This window comes from Paramormyrops kingsleyae, chromosome 23, assembly GCF_048594095.1.
Source record: "Paramormyrops kingsleyae isolate MSU_618 chromosome 23, PKINGS_0.4, whole genome shotgun sequence".
Classification (NCBI taxonomy): Eukaryota; Metazoa; Chordata; class Actinopteri; order Osteoglossiformes; family Mormyridae; genus Paramormyrops; species Paramormyrops kingsleyae.
Window position 1 is genome coordinate 9,994,403 of NC_132819.1, and position 24,624 is coordinate 10,019,026.

At 43.2% G+C, this 24,624-nt stretch overlaps 1 protein-coding gene across 1 annotated transcript; it reads left to right on the forward strand.

The window, feature by feature from the left end:
• Positions 1-579: 579 nt before the first annotated feature.
• On the forward strand, positions 580-24,564 carry LOC111839666 (chloride channel protein 1-like). Its single transcript, XM_023803767.2, has 23 exons — positions 580-736; positions 4,695-4,875; positions 5,143-5,274; positions 5,656-5,784; positions 6,372-6,505; positions 6,693-6,770; positions 7,525-7,603; positions 7,740-7,865; positions 9,134-9,218; positions 9,561-9,662; positions 9,765-9,849; positions 10,908-11,063; positions 12,867-12,936; positions 13,114-13,224; positions 13,329-13,542; positions 13,723-13,856; positions 14,262-14,440; positions 16,699-16,777; positions 16,898-16,983; positions 17,773-17,817; positions 17,923-18,027; positions 18,247-18,333; positions 20,260-24,564. Exons 1-23 carry the CDS (start codon positions 680-682, stop codon positions 20,560-20,562), a joined length of 2,757 nt encoding a protein of 918 aa, XP_023659535.2. The 5' UTR covers positions 580-679; the 3' UTR covers positions 20,563-24,564.
• Positions 24,565-24,624: the final 60 nt, after the last annotated feature.

The window sequence follows — 24,624 nt, forward strand, 5'->3', positions numbered from 1 at the left end:
TCACATCCATGCCGCTCAAATGCCTACAGATACAGCCGGTGCAGTAGCAACACAGCCAACACGCAAAGCGTGTCATTAAGCTACAGTAAATGTTCAGCCCGCGCTGCACAGACACCATAAACATACAGTCACACCGAAAGTCACACAAACGCCGGCGTGCAGGTTATACGGCTCTCGGTTGCTCACGTCTCTCAGCAATTGCGATATTGTATGACTGTTATCTGTGGTAAAGGTGAGAACTACGGAGGACGGCAGGGCGTGGTGGACGAGGCTGGCGGGATTCCCGAACCGGCAGTCGGCTGGAGCTCAGAGGGGCGACATGCCGTGTGCTGATCCCAGAACAGACTCGTCACGAGGCTTTGGCAGCTCCCAGAGTGAATCCCGCCTAGGACCCCCCATGCCCAAACAACACCATCAAAAAATAAATGACAGCTGATCACCCTCTAATCTGTTGCCACGGGTTACATCGTGAGTGTTGGTGTCCTGCATGACACCTGATGCTGTCCCGTCAACCTGATGCTTCCTAATTAAAGAAGCTGTTGAGTTTGCACATCGTCATTGTTTCCCGAAGATCATATCAGTTTGGAGGACGGTGCTGAGGCAGGTCGGGTAGCTGTTCCCGCTCTCCAACTGAAAATGTTGAGGGAGACCGCATGTTTATTTTTGGGTCAGTGACAGTATGTCAATGGCCGGCAATGCTTCGCAGCGGAAGGCTCTGAGATACCAGCAAACCCTGGTCAGTATCGCTCCCTCTCTGCTTCACTCTGCTTCACTCTGCTTCACTGCCATATTGCTTCTCTCCTGCTGTCCACCTCCTGCCACATGCGGTATCCTCCTAGAAGCCTCTCTTAGGGAACACCCTGCAAAGCAGACTGTTGTGTGGAGCCGTGGTTTATTTCCCATTGACTGTTGGTCCCTCTAGGATGATGTCTGGCATGATGAGTCTCAGCTCTACATGCATTGGCTAGCTGACCACCTGGTCCTTCCAACTTCTTCAGTAAAACACTGCATCCCTGCTCTGAGTGATTCTGTGTTTTTAATGTTATTTTTAATGGAAGCCTTTCTTTCACAGTAAATGATATTTTTTTTTACTTCTGCGTGAAATATGCTTATATGATATATGTGCATTGTAAATTCATAGTACATTCAATATTCTGTAGTTAAGGATTTTTGAATATTTATTGTGTGTTTGCTGGAATGTGGCATCCAGTTTTGTGCCATTGCATGCAGATTTGATTTGCGCAGTATGGTGATCTTTTACATCTGTTCGTTAATTTTCTTTTTAAAATTTTTGTTGCTATTGAAAATGTAATTGAATAAATAAGAGTAACATTGGATTAGTTCCGAGTGAAAGAATGAGCTGTGGCTTATTCTTGCTGATATTTCAGTGTTTCAGTGTTTTTAAAATTTGATGATACAATTATTATCAGTATTGCCTCACACCTCTGGGACCAGGGTTCGAGTCTCCACCATGGGTCCGTGTGTGGAGTTTGCATGTTCTCCCTGTGTTGTCGTGGGGTTTCCTCTGGGTACTCCGGTTTCCCCCCACAGTCCAAAAACATGCTGAGATTAACTGGAGTTACCAAATTGCCCATAGGTGTGTGAGTGTGCCCTGCGATGGGTTGGCGTCCCATCCTGGGTTGTTCCCTGCCTTGTGCCCGTAGCCTTCAGGATAGGCTCTGGATCCCCCGACCCTGCATAGGTCAAGTGGGTAGAGAGAATGTATGGATGGATTTGTTGTGTGACCTCAGACCATGATGAGAGTTTAGAAGATGAGTGAATGGATTTATTGTTTGACTCATTTAGACTTTTTTTTATTTCAACCCATATGACAAACTGTTTTGTAAACAACATCGTCACTGACTAGCTCACTCAGAATTTCAGCTGACCAGTCAAAGATTTTGGTTTTAAATGCTAAAATGTTTTACACGCTCGTGAAATTATATATAACTGCTTTCTGAAATTATATATCGAAATTAGTTGATGACAACTTTCTTATTGGTGTCTGTCTAGGTATATTGTACTGAATCACAGAAATCATTAACAAATTTGCCAACCAGTAATTAAGATAAAAGTTGGTGAGTCACAGAATGTATAAAGAGGAGACAAACATACTGGATATTTAATATATTCAGGTACAGGTATATTAGCCACACACAATGACGGCATGGCCACGCAGCAAGCTCACTGGCTCTGGGACACTGATCTCCATGGATGTTTTGTTATAAATAGACATAAATCCACAGCAATAAGAAAAGATAAAAATATCTTAAAAGCAAATAAAATGTAACACATTGAAGTTCACAAACACAGGAACCCAAGAAAAGAAAGATTTTTAATGCTTGCATTACAGTAAATGAATTATCGTGCAGCTTTTGTGATGTACGCTACGCTGACTAGCTACCTTTGCGCTAACATCAAAACATGTCTGTTATTATAGAAAGCCAGAATCCCTCGCGAAAGGCCAGGAGCGATACCATCCACCTATCCGCCCCAAACTGGTATATATAAACGTTAAAACTAATTTAGAATAATTAATAAAAATGGCAAAATTACATTTCATAAATGCATACAATAAACACTAAATGGATACTATATCAATCAGAAAACAATTAAGTCTAATCTGATTAACTGGAGCTCAGCATGGGGCACAAGCAGGATCCTGGAATTTTAGGGTCCAGTGTGAGGGAACTGGATGCTTGATATCAATCAGGAATTAGGCTGAGGAGAGACATACAAGTGACCACGTGGGTCCAGTGAAAGCTAAATATAACAGGAAGAGTAGGGTTACACCAAGGAGGGGGGGGGGGGCTGGAGGTGAGAGAGAAAACACTGAAACATGTGGCAAAGTGTGAAGATTTAGCTACTGCAACCCTGTAACGGTAAAATGTGAGAAAGGTGACAGTGACAGAGGAGCCGTGGACATTGTGAGGCACGTCGGGGCCCCGGCTCAGTGACGCCCTCCGGTGGCTCAGCAGGGAGTCGCTCTCGGGCAGCGCTGGCTGAGGGCAGGACCGCGGGTTTTTGAAGAGCACAGCACATTCTCATGCCAAGCACAGGCAATATCAGGCCAAAATAGCTATAATTATAGAGTGACAGCAGAAGCAAAACCTATTTAAATTCTGTACATATTTACTTCAAAGTCATAAATCTTTCTCACAGACAATTAACTCTTTTTGCACTTGTAGACCTTACAGTTATATTCAATCAGCATCATCAAAGAAATGTAATTATCTAACATTAACAAACTTTGCTGTACTGTAATTCGGATACTGTTACACATAAACATGATATTTTTGATAGAGCATTTACCTCCTCAGCATTTCTCTGTGCGTGTCTGCACCACCAGAACATAAAATATTACTCTGATTATTTGTTGCTGACTAATGAGGAAAAATCTTCAAAATAGATGCCACAGCTGACTTTTAGTAAAAGGACAAAAAGGAATCACAAAAATAGCTATTTTTAAAGTTTCCCTTTAGTAATGAAGTAATCTGATTAAAATATAATACCTGAGAATGAACGAGATATTATATATATTATATATTTGATATTTTATATATAAAACAAAGCAGGGTTCAAGGAAAATGAAAGTACAATAAAAATAAATAAAAAAAGGTCTTGATACTACTTCATACAAAGGTCAATACTAACCCCTAGTTAATTTTAATAATGAAAAATCTATGTATCAAAGATATATAGAGAATGCCTGGTTATGTAATACATTTAAACATTAAACTTCTTATGCTTCATTTAAGATGTCAAAGGCTGTGCTAGGGTGATGAAGACTTGCAGGATTAATGCTACTGTCAGCCATGGAAGTGATTGGTATGGAAAATCAGTAACACTGGAAGGGGCTCTGAGGCTGAAATGAACTCAGTAACTACTAGAGTACAAATCATGAACAAATAATCTTGAGATAAAAGATGCACCATGATTCATTAATGACAAACAGACATGAGCTCAGCATTTCCCTTGTGCTATTCATCACTTGTTCCTTCAGTAGCTCACAAAGGTTTACAGAATTAACAGATATAGTAACAATTATAATAACTGCTTGGGATAAAAGATCAGTCACCATTAATAAATGATGAAAGAACTTGAGATCTTAGATCAAGAGACTTAGTTTGTGGTTTATTACTGCATAAGTAATAACATAATGCTACGGTTTTTTGTGCTCCGTAAAGTAAAGCATCTATATTTCCATTTGATTTTCCCATTTATGTGGAAATGGTGCTTTCCTGATTTTTCTAGAATACTGCGTGACCCTATCAAGTACTTAGTCCAAATATGGATGTATTCAGGTGAACCAAAAGTGAGTAAATGACTTACAATGTTCATCCATCCATCCACCCATCCATCCATTCATTTTCTGTAACCACTTATCCCATTCTGGATCCAGAGCCTATCCCAAAGGCTGCGGGCGCAAGGCAGGAAATAACCCAGGATGGGGCACCAACCCATTGCAGGGGACACTCAGACACCAGTCACTCACACACCAGTCACTCACACACGCACACTTATGGGTAATTTAGTAACTCCAATTAACCTCAATATGTTTTTGGGTTGTAGGGACAAACCGGAGTCTGTAATGTTCACTCTGATGCATTTACCTAATGTGATGGAGGGCATTATGGGTAATGTAGTGCTTCTCTCTTTGGGCATAATGGGTAATGTAGTATTGCTCTCTTTAGTTGTATGGACAGTACAGGGAGCAGCTGGGAATCACAGCTCAGAAGAAATCTAGGCAGCTGTTTTACACAAATCAGGCTCATCCTGCTGCTCAGGGGGCTGGAAAACCTCCCTCAGAAACTGCTGAACAAAATGGCCAATTCTTCAAGAGGAAGAAGCTGCATCGTTACTCTGAGTGCAGAGGTAAGACGCTGGAGAGCAACGTCGTAGTGAAGGCCAGCAGCGCAGAACTCTGCTCCTGTATGTGTCCATAACAGCAAAGAGCTTAAGGAGCTGCATTGTGACAACCATCTTATCATAGTAAGAAATTTGCTTACGTATCCCCTTGCCTCCTAAGTTTCTTCAAAGGTACAGTGTTATACTTTAGCATAGGAAAGATTGCAGGTCACAGCGCCCTGTCACTGTGTGCTGATTCTCCTGTGAGCTGGAGCACACTCTCTCGTTGCACAGACTGTGTGGCGCGAATGCACATGTACGTTGTGGAGAAGCTGGGTGAGGACTGGATCTTCCTGGTGCTCCTGGGCATTACCATGGCCCTGTTGAGCTGGACCATGGATTACGCTAGCAGCAAGAGCCTGCAAGGTACAGCCCTCCTGCCTGTTTGTAAGCGGCGCCACAGCTGAGTATAGTATGGCCTGAGTATGGCCTGAGGATTGCCTAAGTAAGGCCTGAGTATTTGGCAGAGTATTGCCAGAGTATGGCCTGAGTATAGCCAGAGTATGACTTGAGTGTGTGCTGTGCATCAGATTATGCTGGCTTGTTTCACTCTCATTGCAGGGCACACAATACATAAAAGAGCTTTTGAATGTGCATTCAAGGATTGCACATTCAATATTCTTTTGAGCATGATCCCAGTGCAGCAGGCTGAGTGTGTGTAGATATTCTGTATATTCTGTATATGATGAGATAGTTATACCGCACATCTGTCCAACAGCCGCCCCTGTCTCTCGTCTACTCCCCCAGTGTACAAGTGGATGTACAGTGAGCTGAGGGGGAACGTGGCCCTGCAGTACCTGGTCTGGATTGCATATCCCATGATGCTCATCATCTTCGCCTCCCTCTTCTGCCAGATGGTGGCACCGCAGTCAGTCGGTGTGTACTGTGTGTGTGGTCGCCGTGTGCTTGTACACCGCAGTCAGTCGGTGTGTACTGTGTGTGTGGTCGCCGTGTCACGTCCGCAGAGCTGCTGTGTCTCTGTGGAGTCCATGTGTCAAGTCCACAGAGCTGCTGTGAATTTGTGGAGTCGCCGTGTTCTTCCTCTCACCCTACAGCCCAAAGGCGTGCAGTTAGGCTAGTGTGGTCTCTGTCACTGCTCCTCTGTCCTGGGTGCTCCCCTGCCTCGACCCCCATGGTGCTGGGATGGGTGGAACACACCAGGCCAGGGACACTGTGCACTGGGTCAGGAGATGGGAAATTAAAGGAATGATTTTGCTACAAAATTTCAATATTACAAAAAATATTAACTGCAAATCATTGTGGAGTGTATTAGTGGTCATTTGAGTACAGTTACAAAACCAAAAAACCAGATACGTGTAACTTCAGGACTTATGAGGAAACATAAAATAACAATTTCTAATGTTGTCCTGAATGTTTTTGCGCTGGTTTCTGAAAGGGTGCCGTCAAAGGAAGGCACCTTACAGGGATCATTGCAACCTTTTGCCCTGTCTTCTCTGCCCCAGGTTCGGGCATTCCGGAGATGAAAACCATCCTCAGAGGGGTCATGCTGAAGGAGTATCTCACTGTCAAAGCCTTCGTGGCCAAAGTCATCGGGCTGACAGCTGCCCTGGGCAGCGGGATGCCTCTGGGCAAAGAGGTTCCACTTCCACCCTACCGCCCTACCCAATGCCAAATTAAACATGCTGTACAAACGCTTCCTGGGAATTGTAACTCATTGTAACTCCAGCTCCTTATATCTGCAGCTGGGGATGCATGAGTTGTTCAAACCAAAATGCCTTTTGACAATATGGGAAGGTGATTGCTTTCATGGTCTATGTCTGCAGGGCCCATTCGTGCACATAGCCAGCATCTGCGCAGTAATGGTAAGCAAGCTGATGTCCACCATCTCCGGTGTGTACCAGGTACGCAGCCCTGCAGCCCAGAGGCTCCATCATGCTACGCAGCTGCTTCTACAAGTCAGCCTTAAGCATGCTGTTGTGAAACATGTGGGGGTTAAACCGCATTGGATAACAGGCAGAAAAATGCCAAGGGGCAAGTTTGCAATTACACAAAACATATTCACTAAAGGACCCATTGACATGAAATATGAATTTATTCAGAACAACTGTCTGTTGTTACATTTTTTATAGAGCGTTTCTTTCAGCAATTAGCACTTTACTACTTATGAGCTGCCTTTAACAGTAACTGCTGGACCCTCACTGGATTTTGGTGATGTGCTTCCATGCTGGCAGGTATTTTCCCACCAGCACCCCTTATGGCATTAATAGCAGCCTCAGCAGTTTCCATTTGTTTACCGTTTCTTTGTGTTTCTGCTTTTTCTGCACATAAGCATGTATACACTGTGCATTCAGTGCTTTTGCTCTTCTTCTGGGCACCGACACTCCTTGCTCCTCCCCTTCCTCTCTCATGCTCTCCATTCCCTCCATCTCTTCTTCATCACTCCCTCCCCATCCTCTCTCATGCTGTCCATTCCCTCCATCTCTCTTTCATCACTCCTTCCCCTTCCTCTCTCATGCTCTCCATTCCCTCCATCTCTCCTTTAATCCTTTGCATCCTGTCCCCCAACTCTCTGTACCTCACCTTCTTCCCCTCCTCCTTACCTTATCACTTTCCTCCTTTTTGCTCACTCTTCCATTCATTCTATGCCCCCCCCAGAACCCCTATTGTTACACAGATATCCTGACAGTGGGCTGTGCCGTGGGAGTCGGCTGTTGCTTCGGCAGTCCTTTGGGAGGTAAAGCACCCAGATAATCACCCTTTTCTCCTCCTCAGTGTTCTGTCTGTTATTTATTGTTCCTCTCTCCTCCTTCTTCCAAAGATCCTTCAGCTACACTTTTCCCTCAAGTGCTCTCTCCTTATCTGTTCACCAGGGGTGCTGTTCAGTATTGAGGTTACATCTGCCTACTTTGCTGTGAGGAACTACTGGAGAGGCTACTTTGCTGCTACTTTCAGTGCATTCATATTCAGATGTCTGTCTGTATTTAACAAAGATGCAGGTGAGTGAGATTAGAAGGCCACCCCATCTACTGACCTTTCTCAAATAGTGAAATGTGGTTGTTGGTCATTGTGTTGGTGATCAGTAACCCTTCCTCTGTGTCAGGATCAGTTCTTGCCCTGTCCTGTTTGTCGTTTACCTACTTGGCCAGCAGGTGCCATTGGTCATCCCATTTCTAGTGCTTGAATCCTTCGTGATTAAGGACCCACACCTGTTCCTTATTATTCCCAGCCCTATTGTTTGCTTTATTGTCAATGGCCCGCACCTGTTTCTTTGTTTAGTCCTGGTTACCTGTGTATATATGTCCCTTCCTTTGCTCTGTTCTTTAGTTGGTCATTGTATGCGTTACCCACCTGTAATTCTGTGGCTGTTGTAAGTATTTTGCATGTGTTCCCTCTGCTTTTCCTCATGTTTAGCTCCAGTCTTGTTCATCTTCGCCTAACCTAGCTGCTTTTGTTTTGACCTCCCGTGGTCCCTGTTGTTTTCTTGTGCTTTTGATTTCAGTATAATACCTGTTTGTTACGAGCTGCATTCTGGGTTGTCATTCTTTCCCTGCGTCCTGTCATGATACTCTGTGCCCTTACTACACTGTACACCACAAACACTAACTCTGCAGTGTCATCTGCCACTGCTTTGTCAGTTGCATAAATCCTGAAATGAATTAAACATTCAGATGTTTAACTGTATATAAGAAATTTATACATTTATCTTTGTCTACCTCAACGGCCCATCAAGCTCGTTTGGGGAGAACTTAACTAATAGCTCAGAGTTGTTAAAATCTTATCTAGCTCTGACTTAAAGGAACCCATGGTTTTAGCTTCCGCTACACTAGCAGGAAGACTATTCCATACTCTAACTACACGCTGTGTAAAGAAGTGCTTCCTCAAATTTGTTTTAAAATGTTCTCCCGCTAATTTCCACTTATGGCCACGAGTTCTAGTATTTAGACTAATATTGAAATAGTCATTTGGCTGAACAGCATCCAGACCTGTTAGAATCTTATAGACCTGAATCATATCCCCCCTTAGTCTCCTTTGCTCAAGGCTAAACAGATTCAGTTCCGCTAACCTCTCCTCATAAGACATTCCTCTAAGACCAGGAATCATTCTCGTAGCTCTTCGTTGCACCTTTTCTAAGGCAGCAATGTCCAAATCTTTAGAATCGATTAAATAATTTACTATTGTATGTTCTAGCTAATGAATGCTGCTGCTGTTACTCATTCTCTCCTTATTCTGATGAACACCTCGTCTCCTAATCTCTCCCTGCAAGTCACCATAACGGCTCTCTTCCGCACAAACTTCCGCATGGACTTCCCCTTCGACCTCCAGGAGCTCCCCGCTTTTGCTATCATAGGGTAAGAAAATGGTCTTTTAGATACATTTAGAGCCATGCAAACCTTAACACGGAGAAAATTCTTGGAATTAACCAGTAAATAGAAATCTGTGGTTGTTATCCGCTAGTGTCATGCTAAAGGCTAAACCTTGGAAAGATTTTGCCTCCTGGGACACTAGAAAGCCAGTTGGAGTAGATGGTGCCTCTTCAGGGCTGTAGCTTTCTGTCAGTGCTTATGGATTTGGGGACTTGAGCAGATCGAATGGACGAGGAGTTTATGTGCAGAGTAGTCGCAAAATTCGCATTTGTGAAATAAAACAAATAACAAACTATAATTGCCAAACGAGTCATTTTGTGCCTGCAGCATTTCTTGTGGATTTTTGGGTGCCTTCTTTGTCTACCTCAACCGCCAAGTGGTGCTGCTGATGCGAAGACAGAACACGCTGACCAGCTTCCTCACTAGGCAGTGAGCAGGCAATGCACTCTTATTCATTCATTCTTTTTATTATGGCATATTTGCACAACTACATTTAACTTTTCTTTTAATGTCACTATTTTTATTTTCCAGCCGATTTGTTTATCCAGGTGTGGTGACCTTTTTGGTTGCAAGTTTAACCTTTCCTCCTGGATTTGGACAGTTTTTTGCTGGAGAGGTTAGCACTGTTTTGTTCATTCTCTCGAACTCTGTCCCGTTCACTTTATAGTGCATCTTATAGGGCATATTTATTCAGAACTAAATGGTGCACTGTAACTGCCAATGAGCAGTTTAAAGTTTGTCCACATGGGGGCAGTCAAGCTAGTATTTTGCTTCTAAAAAAGCTTTAATTATCATACAATCCAGGGTGCTCCTCCACCTTGTGCTCCTTGGATCCCTCCATATTTTGCATGATCCCCACATTTAACCAAACCTTTAGCTCGTGCGGGCCGGGTTGAGCCCCTGGAGGAAGCCGGCTCGACAAGATAAGGGGCTGGAAGATGCAGGAATGAATGGCTGGAGGTGCCAGCTCTGTGAAGTCAATCGTGTCAATTAAGAGTCATTTTAAACGTATATACATACGTATATATATATAAAGTCAGCAAAATTATAATAAAATTACAATGATAATTAGGTTACTGTATTTGCTGTAAAATGAGCCATTGTGTATTTTATGATTTAGGCTTCAGTCGTCCTGTGCATTTGTACAATGAATGTGTGTCAGATGTCGTTGTGTATCATAGGAACTTTGTGACATCAGAGCGTACAGTACGTGACATTCCTTTAGTGTGGGAAACATTACAAAATTACATGTTATTTAACATGTCACCAAACATCTAGTCACTTTTATGTAAACGAAATATTTACCCCTCTGCTGGCAATGTAAGAAAGATGTGCATGTAGTACATGAGCCTAACCAGTGTGAGCACAGGAAATTTATACAGTGGGGGGGGGGGGGTCAGACTCATCATTCCAGGGGAAAGGAATACTGTATCAGCATTTCTTGGTCCCTCCAGCCAATCCTGATATGTCACTTGCAGGGTTAAAAAAAACACTACAGAAAATGTTTGTATAGACCTTTCTGTTGATTTGATTAAAGGTTGTGATCAAGCACCATTCAATCCCTACATTCCCTCGTAATAGTCTCAGTGTTTGCTTGGCTTCAGTGCATAGGACAGTTCCAGGGCAGTTATCTGTTCCGGCCTTAATGTCCCTCCCCCCCCCCCCCCCCACCAGCTGATGCCCAGGGAAAGTGTCAATTCCCTTTTTGACAATTTCACCTGGTCCAAAATCTGGAACTCCCCGGTGCCCCCTGGCCTGGGCAAGTCGGCTGCATGGCTGCACCCTGATGTCAATGTCTTTGTCATCCTGCTCCTTTTCTTCATCATGAAGGTAAACACACCTCCTACACATGTGCACCCCTTGCAGTGTGAATGAGTGGGCTGCCTGCGCATTTGAGGATGCTGTGTGATCAGATGGTCGCCAGTTTGAATCCCAGGGCCTGCTTTCTGATAGATATGCGCTTCTTTGGTTGAAAGTCTGTGCTCCATAAGTGAATGGATGTGCTTAATTTTGAATGGTCGTCTGCATGCGCTGCGCATTTGGGGTGTGTCAGTATTCCTTAAACACCTTATCTGCGTGTGCTGCGCATTTGGGGTGTGTCAGTATTCCTTAAACACCTTATCTGCGTGTGCTGCGCAGTTGGAGTGTGTCAGTATTCCTTAAACACCTTATCTGCGTGTGCTGCGCAGTTGGAGTGTGTCAGTATTCCTTAAACACCTTATCTGCGTGTGCTGCGCAGTTGGAGTGTGTCAGTATTCCTTAAACACCTTATCTGCGTGTGCTGCGCAGTTGGAGTGTGTCAGTATTCCTTAAACACCTTATCTGCGTGTGCTGCGCAGTTGGAGTGTGTCAGTATTCCTTAAACACCTTATCTGCGTGTGCTGCGCAGTTGGAGTGTGTCAGTATTCCTTAAACACCTTATCTGCGTGTGCTGCGCAGTTGGAGTGTGTCAGTATTCCTTAAACACCTTATCTGCGTGTGCTGCGCAGTTGGAGTGTGTCAGTATTCCTTAAACACCTTATCTGCGTGTGCTGCGCAGTTGGAGTGTGTCAGTATTCCTTAATTAGCTTCTCTGCATATAAGCTCCCCCTATAACTTCAATAAAGACTAAATACTGCACAGCTGATCTGGCTTAGCAGCCCAGACCACGAGGAAGGTGCTGTGAAGTGTCAAACAAACATGAATGCTATGGATGTATTCAATAATATATGCAGGAATATATTCACTCATTACTCACTGTCACGATCCGACACGGGAAGCAGGAGACGGAAACCGTGCATACGAACAAAAGGGGCTTTATTGCTGAAGTAACAGACTTCAAAACACACGTAACGTCAATGACTGGACTTGGGAAACGAACGGAAACGCGGACTAAATACACTGGACTAATGACAACAATCAGAAACAGCTGTTAAACACTGGGAATCCACATGAGGTTAGCAAGGGGGGCGTGGCACAGGAGGATCGGCATGATCGGGGTGACACTCACAACCAACTCCTCAGACACCATCGCATGGTATCTCGACCCCAGTGCCTGTGATTTCATGCATGCACACATGATTGTAATGCATATGTAACTTTTATGCTTTTATCGATTTCTTTATGTAAATTTTACAAAATCTTGCTAAATCAATGGCTTTCAAATTTAATACAATGTATTTTGAATTAAAATTTAAAAAATGCATTTGTGGTTGTTCTGCACAGAGAAAGACAAAATTAAAATCAGGATTTTTGGGAGCAGGAATGACTATTGACGAGAACTGAAAATTTATTCAGGTGCATTCAGTTCTTCTGGCAATGCGATTAAATTAGTAAACAACCAAAACATCACTATACTTAATGTATTAAAGAAAAACTTCATAAATAAGTAGTAATAAAACTATGCTTTTCAATTTCCCTACAAGTTAAAAACTATTTACATGCAATGTTATCCGTATAAAATTTTGGCTTTTCTGCAGATGCAACAGTCATTGAGAAAAAGATACATAAAACTGGAAAGATACAGTCCAGAATCCTAATGTAAAATGTTTGGTACAGCCTTCCACTGCATCATTTTCCCCTAAAGGAGCCAGTTTTTTAATATTAATGTGTTAATATGCATGTAAGCACTAATATATCGACGTAATCTTTCAGTTTTGGATGTCAGCTGTTTCCACTACGATGCCCATTCCCTCCGGTGCCTTCATACCCGTCTTCATACTCGGTAAAGCTAAATCGTGCAGCTGACTGATTACTTCTTAACCTAGAGTGGAGATGCTAATGCTATTGGCGGATCCTGGGGCCCTGTGGCTCTCTTTGTATGGCTGGGATTGCAATGGAAACTGCAGCAAGTGTAGCATTAAGCCGCTTGCATGACTGTGCCCCACGTCTGTCCTTTCAGGTGCCACCTTTGGCCGACTGGTCGGAGAAATAATGGCCACTCTGTTCCCCAGTGGGATCCTGTTTGATGGGATTGTGTACCAGATCCTTCCGGGAGGCTACGCGGTCATTGGTCAGCCTCCGATCTCCCTTCACTGCCTGGGCCACCCCCATTCTTCCATCTCTTTTTTCTTCTCTACCTTCTTCTCACCGACTTTGTCTTCGTCCACCGCCCAGGAGCAGCAGCTCTGACGGGGGCCGTGACCCACACCGTTTCCACCGCCGTCATCTGCTTTGAGCTGACGGGCCAGATCTCGCACATCCTACCCATGATGGTGGCTGTGATCCTGGCTAATATGGTGGCTCAGGGGCTGCAGCCGTCGCTCTACGACTCTATCATCCAAGTCAAGAAGCTGCCCTACCTGCCGGAGTTGGGTTTTGGACACTTCAGGTTTGTGCTGGCTGGAATTCTGCCTCTACAGAGGGGCTCATGTTAGAATGCAGGTTTAAACATGAAGGTGAGCAGTACAAACACATTGCAGAATAAGCCATTTCTGCTCGTTCCGTCTTTCTTTCTGCTGGCAGGTTGTGTTAAAGGCTGTTTTAACTCTGCTTTCCCCTTGTCTCACAGTCACTACAACATATTTGTGGAGGATATAATGGTCAGGCGAGTGAAATTTCTCTCATCACAGTCAACATATAGGGAGCTGAATAATCTTCTGGAGTCTACGTCATTCACAACCATCCCCCTCGTTGAATCAAAGGGTAAAAGCACAACGTTGCCTACTGAGGAAACCCAGCTAATCCTTCATAAGAACAGGCTGCACCTCTGAGATTGCGTTTTTGTCCATGACCAGGCAGATTTTTGGCAAGTGCTGTTTCTTTGTAGAAGTGAGATGAGATGCAGCCACGATCACAATGAGCCCAAGTTCTCAGCAAGAATCACAATGAGATCATATTCTGTAACACTGAAACCTTACTGTGGTGTATTGAAGTTTTCTATGAATAACACAAACAGAACCATTTTCCCTTAAGGTGAGACTACAATAGAAAGTGACTAAAAGAAAAGACTAGCTTGGAACCATATATGCTGAGAGTGGACTTCATATTTATAGTTGTGGACAAAAGTTTAATATAATGCAATGCTGTGTCTCAATGTGACGCCCGCAGAGTCCATGACCCTGCTGGGCTCCGTAGAGCGATCTGAACTGCAGGATCTCCATGATTGGTGGCTCTCTGCCGAGAGACGTCTTCTCAGCCAAAGCCAGGGCCTTCAAGGTCAAAGTGTGGGTCTCCGGGCCACATTGGCTTCTGTAGACGAAGACGCTGGAGATGAAAGTGGAATCAAGGTTTGTGAGTCCAGGGCGGGCAATATTCTCCTGAGTCGTACCTCTTTACTATGCTGAGTAACATCTCCTTTCTGCAGTAACGGTAGACAGAATCCTTACCTCGGACATATAATTACAGTGTATCTACCCAGCCATCTTCCACCTGCTGTTAAATAAAATATACAGTGATCCCCCGACTATCGCGGAAGATGCGTTCCAGACCCATCAGCGATAGGTGATAGAAAGACCATATAAATAAACATTTTTTAATAGTTTAAGCTTTAAAATACCCCTCCCACACGCTTTAAACACATGTAAACTTCAACAACATATATCATATATATGTGGATGTCAGGCTAAGGATATGAGTATATATATATATATATATATATATATATATATATATATATATATATATATATATATATATATATATATATATATATATATATATATACACATACATACATACATACATACATACATACATACATACATACATACATACATACATACATACATACATACATACATACATACATACTCACCTAAAGGATTATTAGGAACACCATACTAATACAGTGTTTGACCCCCTTTCGCCTTCAGAACTGCCTTAATTCTACGTGACATTGATTCAACAAGGTGCTGAAAGCATTCTTTAGAAATGTTGGCCCATATTGATAGGATAGCATCTTGCAGTTGATGGAGATTTGTGGGATGCACATCCAGGGCACGAAGCTCCCGTTCCACCACATCCCAAAGATGCTCTATTGGGTTGAGATCTGGTGACTGTGGGGGGCATTTTAGTACAGTGAACTCATTGTCATGTTCAAGAAACCAATTTTAAATGATTCGAGCTTTGTGACATGGTGCATTATCCTGCTGGAAGTAGCCATCAGAGGATGGGTACATGGTGGTCATAAAAGGATGGACATGGTCAGAAACAATGCTCAGGTAGGCCGTGGCATTTAAACGATGCCCAATTGGCACTAAGGGGCCTAAAGTGTGCCAAGAAAACATCCCCCACACCATTACACCACCACCACCAGCCTGCACAGTGGTAACAAGGCATGATGGATCCATGTTCTCATTCTGTTTACGCCAAATTCTGACTCTACCATTTGAATGTCTCAACAGAAATCGAGACTCATCAGACCAGGCAACATTTTTCTAGTCTTCAACTGTCCAATTTTGGTGAGCTCGTGCAAATTGTAGCCTCTTTTTCCTATTTGTAGTGGAGATAAGTGGTACCTGGTGGGGTCTTCTGCTGTTGTAGCCCATCCGCCTCAAGGTTGTGCGTGCTGTGGCTTCACAAATGCTTTGCTGCATACCTCGGTTGTAACGAGTGGTTATTTCAGTCAAAGTTGCTCTTCTATCAGCTTGAATCAGTCGGCCCATTCTCCTCTGACCTCTAGCATCAACAAGGCATTTTTGCCCACAGGACTGCCGCATACTGGATGTTTTTCCCTTTGCACACCATTCTTTGTAAACCCTAGAAATGGTTGTGCATGAAAATCCCAGTAACTGAGCAGATAGTGAAATACTCACCGGCCCGTCTGGCACCAACAACCATGCCACGCTCAAAATTGCTTAAATCACCTTTCTTTCCCATTCTGACATTCAGTTTGGAGTTCAGGAGATTGTCTTGACCAGGACCACACCCCTAAATGCATTGAAGCAACTGCCATGTGATTGGTTGATTAGATAATTGCATTAATGAGAAATTGAACAGGTGTTCCTAATAATCCTTTAGGTGAGTGTGTGTGTGTGTGTGTGTGTGTGTATATGTATATATGTATGTATATATATATATATATATATATATATATATATATAATTTCATTATTTTTTTTCTTTCTTTCTTTCTTTCTTTCTTTCTTTTCATTTCTCTTGATGTATCGTACCATCGATTCTTTCAAGCCATAAAAGCGAGCGACGTCCGTGTAACGCTTTCCTTCCCGAAGCATATACAGGAGTTTTACCTTCTCCTGAATGGCGCTGGCGCTTAGGCTCACTACTACCAGAAGGCTTATAAGATGAAGGACGCTTGGGAGCCATCGTAGGGCTTAAAACAAAACGAAGAAAATCGGATCACAAGCAACGTAAGCGATACGCAGAAAACTGTGACGCGTCGGGAAAAATCTGCGATACCGGGGGCGCGATAGCTGAACCGCGATATAGCGGGGGATCACTATATACTGTGGTAATTGCAGTATTTGTTCAATTTAAAATGTAACGCTTTTATTACTTTTTGCTTAATTGCACTTCTGATTCCCTAGAAAACCCCCCTACCAGAAGGGAGAAGTCCCCTCCCAGCCATGTATGCCAGGGCCGCTTCTGTGAATCACATAGTTGCAGGTGTGATATAACTAAGGGCAAATGTTACTTATGAGGGATCATGATGCAATGTGAATAGATAGCAATGATAATAATCTAAATTCTCTTTACCACCTGTCTGTCTATAATTTTCTTTGTCAGACAAACGCCCCCTACAGGCAATGAGGAGAACACTGCAGAGTTTATTTTCTTCCTCCACAGACAGGCAGACATATGAACACACAGAGGTATGTCAACAGAACATATCGTTAGCACAACCACCAGATGGCGCCAAAATGCATTTGTAGCTGTTTACAGTTTCATTGTCCTTTGTATTGTTTTACAAAACAAATATTTATGCTAAATAAGCACTTTATATAATACATCATATACTACTTTCAAACTATTTTTTTGATAAATTATCATGCAGTTTTTAAAATCTTTACCATTGCACAAACAGTTATGTATACATACACCGAATACTAAGGAATCAATCAGTCAACCAATCAAAATTTTGACACCCAGATCAGTTTTAAATGCTTAATTATAATTTATATTTTGTGTTTATTTGAGCAGTAATTTCATAATACTAAGTTTTATTATGGTTTTATATATTTGTTATAATAGTTTATATTAAATTTAACTCCGAAACAGGTAATGCCTTTATTTTACCATCACAGAACATATATAATGCAGTTGATTTCATCACTTTACGTATATATGAGTAATTTTATGCACAGTTGAAAACTATAAACATAAAATTAGTCGGTGATTAGTTCGGTGATTATTCGGTGTTCGGTGATTATTTTATTCAATGAAATCATGACACACAATCTCCTGCTGGCACATGGGACACTGCAATGACACACAATCTCCTGCTGCTACACGGGCCACTGCACTGCAATGACACACAATCTCCTGGTGGTACATGGGCCATTGCATAATCTCCTTGCAACTTCAGAAAAATGGCTCTGCATAGCACTTTGTCTGTAATTTTGTGGGATACTCACCCCAGCTCTCTGTTTTTCTCTATATAGGTGCCTGCTTCTCCTGAACTTGTGGATACAATGTCTCCAGAGGAGGTGATATTATGTCTGAATACCTAGTTGAATGTGATGTTTAAAAATCATTGGGATTTTCTGTATCATTGACTCCATAACCCTATTTACTCTAAATGGCTGAGGAAGATCAAGGCATGGGAGGAGACAGAACTGGATAAGCCTATAAACATAGAGCAGGTGCACGTTGATCCCTCACCCTTCCAGCTGGTGGAGAGGACCTCACTGCACAAGGTTCGTTCAGACACTAATTTATGGCTAGGTGCATTGTGCTTGAGGGACTTTTGATTGCAGTGTGTGTAAAATTTCACGTGCATATACTTGTAAATGGTCTTGAATGGTCTGTTTTATACGAAGTCACTGCATGTTTAAAATACTTGGCCAGTAAAAATCTTTCTGCTTTTCTAATTCTGATCATTGATGGGAGTAACGGTGTGTCTGTGTCTGTGTCAGACTCACACGCTCTTCTCCTTGCTGGGCCTCAGCCACGCTTACGTTACTGGTGCCGGGAAGCTTGTCGGAGTCGTGGCGCTGAAGGAGGTGAGAGCGCCATGACTTCCTTCTCGTTTGCTTCCTCTCTATCCTCCTCTCCCACCCTGTCTGCCTGTATTTTGACACTTCTCTTAGCATTTTATTTAATAGTTTGTGTTGTCCCATAAGGTAAAAGGCAAATCTCAGAAAACAGAGATGGCTTCCCACATAGTAACTGATTCTGGGCCAATCCACCTGCCTGTTCTTAAATCTGGGTGCCAGGGATAGAGTCAGCACCAGAATCTGTCCAGAGTTCTGAATGATTACAGTTGGTCTGTATACACTCTGCAGATCTGGCCCGCATTCGCCTGACCATAAACATGTGATCAGTCACTTACCACATGCACAGCTGATGCCCTAAGAATCTGAGGGACGATCACCTCACGTAGCAAGATGAGTCTGAACTGTATCCAGGCCAAATGTTGTCAGAAATCGCCACAGATCCGTAAACCAGATCAGGACTGGTGTCTTTTTGCACAATGGACCGATACTGGTCCGAATCCGCTTTCTGGATTTATAACAGATGAAGGCCATATATGGGCCAGATTCACACTGAATGTTACCAAAGCTGGCCTGTATCTGTACCAGAGTCAACAGTTAAATTCAAAGCTGTTTCAAATGGGGCCAGTAAGTGGCTCAGCGGGCTACGTCTCAGTGGCTGTGATTGGAAGGTTGCTGGTTGAAGCCCTGCCTCTCTGATGGGGGCTTTGCACATCAGTTGGCCCTGCACTCTTGCCCCCCCCCTCCCCCCAAGCCGTGGCAAGTAAGACCCTGAAGAGAAGTGTTCCAAAGACCTTGTGTAAGAAAAGTGTTTTTATTTGTTAAATGTGGCTCAGACTTATTTTTTCCAGACTGACTGCTGGCCAGCTCTGTTCCAGGATTCTGTCCCAGCATATGTGGCTGGTGAGTGGCTCTGTGGGCTTACAGTAGGCTCTGTGCTTGTGAGCTGGAGGTCACTGGTTCAAACCCCAGCCCTGGTGGAATGGTTACATGTCAGTGGGCCCTTGAGCAAGGCCTTTAACCCCCAGCACTGGGGGTGATGCATGTTGACTGGCTTCTAAGATGTGGTAGGTGAAGAGATGTGTAGCTGTGCTTGTGTAAATTAAAGTATTTGTTCCAGATTTGCAGAGAAACACTCAAACACTTCTTTTCCCCCACAGTTTGTAAGCTAGACAACTTACATCATCTCCAGAGCTGGGGGTTAAAGACCTTGCTCAAGGGCCCACAGACTTGTAAGCTCTCTGCCAGGGCTGGGGCTCAAACCAGCGACCTCCAACTCACAAGCACAAAGACTCAGCCCACTGAGCCACTCACCAGCCACATATGCTGGGGTAGGATCCTGGAACACAACTGACTAGCAGTCAGTCTTGAAAAAATTAGTCTGAGCCACATTTAACAAATAAAAAGACATTCATTGTGCAAAAAGACACTGGGCCATTTGGCCTGGATCTGCTTCAGACTCCCCTTGCTATGCGGGTTCCCAAAAGTGGAATTTAGATTTTAATGTAGCACGCAGAATTCCATAGTGACATGCTCCCTTTCATACACAGACAGGCGTTGTGGTTGGACACTACACTTGTACAAAAATCCCATATCTCTTGTGCCAATTAGTTAATGCTTTTCCTGTTCAATGTCTCAACCTTCTGGTTTATTCAAATGTGCTTTGCCAACCAAACTGCACTCCTGTGAATAAGCAAAACCACACACTCAGCTTTCCAGCTGTGGGCCGCCTTCCCGAGACACAAGCTCATCATTTCAGACGCTCCTCCATGGTGAAGTGCTTCCTGTCCCTGTGCCCCAAACTCCACGCAGTGTGAAGGCTGTATTTTACAGACATGACACACAAGAATGATCTTTATCATAAAAACACGGCTTTCTCCATCTCCGTGCTCTCCATCAGTCCTCACAGCTCTGGTCACTCTCTCTTCCTTCCAGCTACAGAAAGCCATCGAGGGCTCAACTCGCAGCGGGGTACGCCTGCGCCCTCCTCTGGCCAGTTTCAGAGATTCCAGTCGCAAATCTTCCAAATCCCACCAGTCACCATCCTCCCCGGTCCTGTCCGCACGGCAAGAGAGGGAGCCGAAGGTGTGGATAGAACAGGGGGAAGAAAGAGTTGAAAAGGAGGGAGATGAGAAGAAAGATGAGGGCAGCAGTATCAGACAGGCCTCCATAGATTTGTCGTTCCTCCACCCTGAGCTACCACTAGAGGGCACTTTTGACGATGAAGACTTCGTGTAGACTAGGATCAGCCGGTTTTTTGGGAATAGTGCGTTATGATTTATACGGATCGGGATTCTTTCTTTGTTCTTCTTGATTTCAGGCTAGTCCTTCAAAAATGTTTGGGTAGAGCTTTAGATTCAAACCACCTGTTCAATAATCATAAAAAAAAAAATCCAATTTTGATAGCTATGATTGAGGCTTTGATTACGTAGCTCACAACGATATCTCACAATCTCAGAGTTTCTGCATATAATGTTATTGATTTTACAGCATGTAATTATGTGATTAACTTTTTAAAGAAAATGTGTTACTACTCAATACCTAACTAAATCATCAATCGAAAAACAAATCATTTAATAAAGTCACCCATTCTCTACTTTATTCTTACTTGTGCTGTTCCCCCCACGTGAAGCTTACTTTCCGCATGTGTGTAATAATGTATCAAGCTACTCTGATCATACACTATAGGGACAAAAGCATTGGCACACCTGACCATTATACCTCCTGGAAGTTTTTTGACATCCGATTCGAAATGCATAGGTATAAAGTTGGTCTCCCCTTTGCAGCTACATCAGCTGCCACTCATCTAAATTGATTTTGGAAAGTGTTTGTGGGAACTTTTGCCCGTTTATCCAGAAGAACATTTGTGAGGTCAGGCACTGATGTTGGACGTGAAGGTCTGGCTCGCAATCTCCATTCTAGTTCATCCCAAAGGTGTTAGATGGGGTTGAGGTCAGGGCTCTGTGTGGGCCAGTTAAGTTCTTCCACACTAAACTCACCCAACCATGTCTTTATGGACCTTGCTTTTTGCACTGGGGCACAGTCATGCTGGAACAGAAAAGGGCCTCTTCCCCAAACTGATCCAACAAAGCTGGAATTGTCCAAAATGTCTAGGTATGCTGAAGCATTAAGAGTTCCCTTCCCTGGAACTAAGGGCCCTTGCCCAGCTCCTGAAAAACAACCCCATACCATTATCCCTCCTCCACCAAGCTTAATAATTGGCACAATGCAGTCAAGCATGTAATATTCTCCTGGCATCAACCAAACCCAGACTCATCCATCAGACTGCCAGACATAGAAGTGTGATTCGTCACTCCACAGCACACGTTTCCACTGCTCCAGTGGCAAGGTGCTTTACACCATTGCATCCGACGCTTGGCATTGGGCTTGGTGATGTGAGGCTTGCATACAGCTGCTCAGCAATGGAAGCCCATTCCATGAAACTACCGACACACCGATTTTCTGCTGGGGTTAATGCCAGAGGAAGTTTGGAACTCAGTTGTTGAGTCAGCGGAGTGTAGTGGAGCTGTAGGTCTCGAGACCAATTTTTTGTGGTCTTGTCTTGGTCTCGACTCTATTTGGTCTCGGTCTTGTCTTGGTCTCGACCCTATTTGGTCTCGGTCTTGTCTTGGTCTCGGACATAGCGGTCTCGATGGGATGGGGAAAAAAACAGAAAACAGCACATCCTCACAGAACAGTATCATTATTTATTACGCGCCTCAATTCAAATGCAACCAGTCAGATGCATCTACTTTAAAAACGTTACATTGTATACATTTTCTCTGCAAGTGCTTCACAGTCCACACACTTCATACACATTGCATGATAGCGAAGTTGGCAAAGAAATGTTCCAAAACGTCACCACGCGTCACCATGTCACATGGTACAAAATCCTCACAAGAGCAAGACGACTTGAGACAGACCGTGCAGCACAAACTGGAACCGCTTCCGTGACAACACAACTTTGCCCTTATTGGCTGAAGATTTTAGTCACACGCATGACGTTTGTATCCCAGGAAGTTCCAATGCGTTTTCTGCTATTTCTCCCGAAAAACACATAAAGCAGTGAGAACTGGTTTCAGTTCATTTACCTGGTAAAATAAAGTTTAAATAAATTACATAAATGCTCTAACAGTACACGTAAGTTAGTGGTTTATTTATTGTTAGTTACTGTAATGTTGTACTGCTTTATTTATTTAATCGTCCAATCTGTGAAGAAGGCATGCAATTGATATTTCTATAGATTTATCTACATCAGGGTTATTCAACTCACGGTCCTCGAGGTCCGAGCACTGCTGGTTTTCCAGCCTTCCTTTACATGTCAGTCAGGTGTGAAGCCTCTGACCAATCAGAATCAGTAATTATTAAACAACTACCTGGGAGAACTGAAAACACGGCCTGGATTTGGAATCGAGGTCCAGAGTTGAAGAACCCTGATCTATACCCTTCTGGCAGTGCTGCCATTTCAGTCAGGTCTCACAGACTACGAGGAGTAGAAGTTGTCCAACTTGGCTGCAGTCAGTTTATACTCTACCCCTGCAGCCGCCGGGAGATCGCGCTCCACGTTGCGTCAGCTGCAGACAGACCTAAGCCCAAGTCGAACGCACCCATTGCTTCTTTAAGGGAGGATGGGCAAAATTACAACGTCGTCGGTGATTGGCTGTTGTGCTGGCGTTCAGTAAACCTCTGCTCGATAGGCCATCGAGTTGTCTGTCTCAGCGCATTCTCTAAAACGGAGCAAATTTGGTTGATCGAGTTTTATAGTCTGTGTGTATCGTGATCGTCCTTATTTTTTATCGATAAAAAATCAAGATCGTTTTATCGCCCAGCACTAATAGCATAGTTATAATTCAATTAAATTAGGTATTTTACATTCATTAGAAAGCACGGTCTTGGAGGTGCAAGTCAATCTGGAGGCTTATTCTCTTCAATTCAAAGCAAAGGATCATTACATAGCTGTATTCATAGCTTACCCGAGGCCTCTCTCCCTGGTATAAGAGACTTAATATGAACATCTTTCTGGTACATCCCATTTCTTTCCCTTGACGAGGTCTGATAAAATGGTTATAGGAGAGGATTGCTGCAAATAATATTTTCCATCAGGCCTCATAACTATGACAAATCTGGGAGATTTTAAATGAGAGACATATGGACATATGGACAATATAATTGAAAAGATAACATGAATTTGATTTAACGAGTAATGACACTTTACAGCAATGCCTTTTTTCTCTACAGTTGATCTGAGTAATGTGATGTCGATTCTAGCCCAAGTCGGTTTTTGGTCTTGGTCTTGGTCTCACCTTAGTGTGTCTTGGTCTTGGTCTTGGTCTTGGTACCCTCAAGTCTCGGCAGTGTCTTGGTCTTGATACCCTCCGGTCTCGGCAATGTCTTGGTCTCGGTTTAGGCGGTCTTGACTACAACACTAGCGGAGTGTCAGTGACTTATACACACTAAGTGCTCAGCACTCGGCGACCCGCTCTGTTGTTTTACGTGACTTTTACACACTATGTGCTCAGCACTCGGCGACCCGCTCAGTTACTGTTCCTGAATGCGTCCACTTTGCAATAAGACCATGTGGAATATCTATCATGCAATATCTTGTGGGGAAGAAATTTCACAAATTGTCATCGCAAAGGTGCCATTCTATGATATTGCCACACTCGAATTCACTGAGCTCTTCAGAACAACCCATTCTTTCACAAATGTTTGTAGGTGTTTCATTTTTTAATGAGTCTGAACGAAACACCTGAATTCAATGATTGAGAGGTGTGTCCCAATACTTTTGCCCATATAAAAAGTGTATGTGTGTAATCCAAAGATAAATCATTAGCACAAATAAATCAATATATGAAATGACAACTTGCCAGTGGAAGATTTTAGTCTCTTAATACTGTTTTTACATTTAGAGTATGCCTGTTTTTCAAAAACATGCCTTGCATTAGTTATTTTCTCAATGGCATGCTAAGATATTCTTCTTTTGTGTTACACAGCGTTTCTGAAGTGAAACAGGAATTTCAGAGTCAGTTGCACATATTAGAAATATCATAACTCAACTGTATTGGGAAAATGTAGCTTTGTGTTTCTATTGACTGGGAAAACTGCACCAGACAGCTGGTTAATGTTGCCAGGCTTTGAGTGTGGATGTTAAGCCCAGACGGCAGGTGTAAATACATGATAACAGCCAGCATTAGAAAGCTGCTCTGATTATTTAATATTAAAAATCTATTAAAAATCCCATTTTACACTGTTTTATTTTGTGTCTCACTTTTCAGCAAGTTTTAACTGAAAAGCTGCATT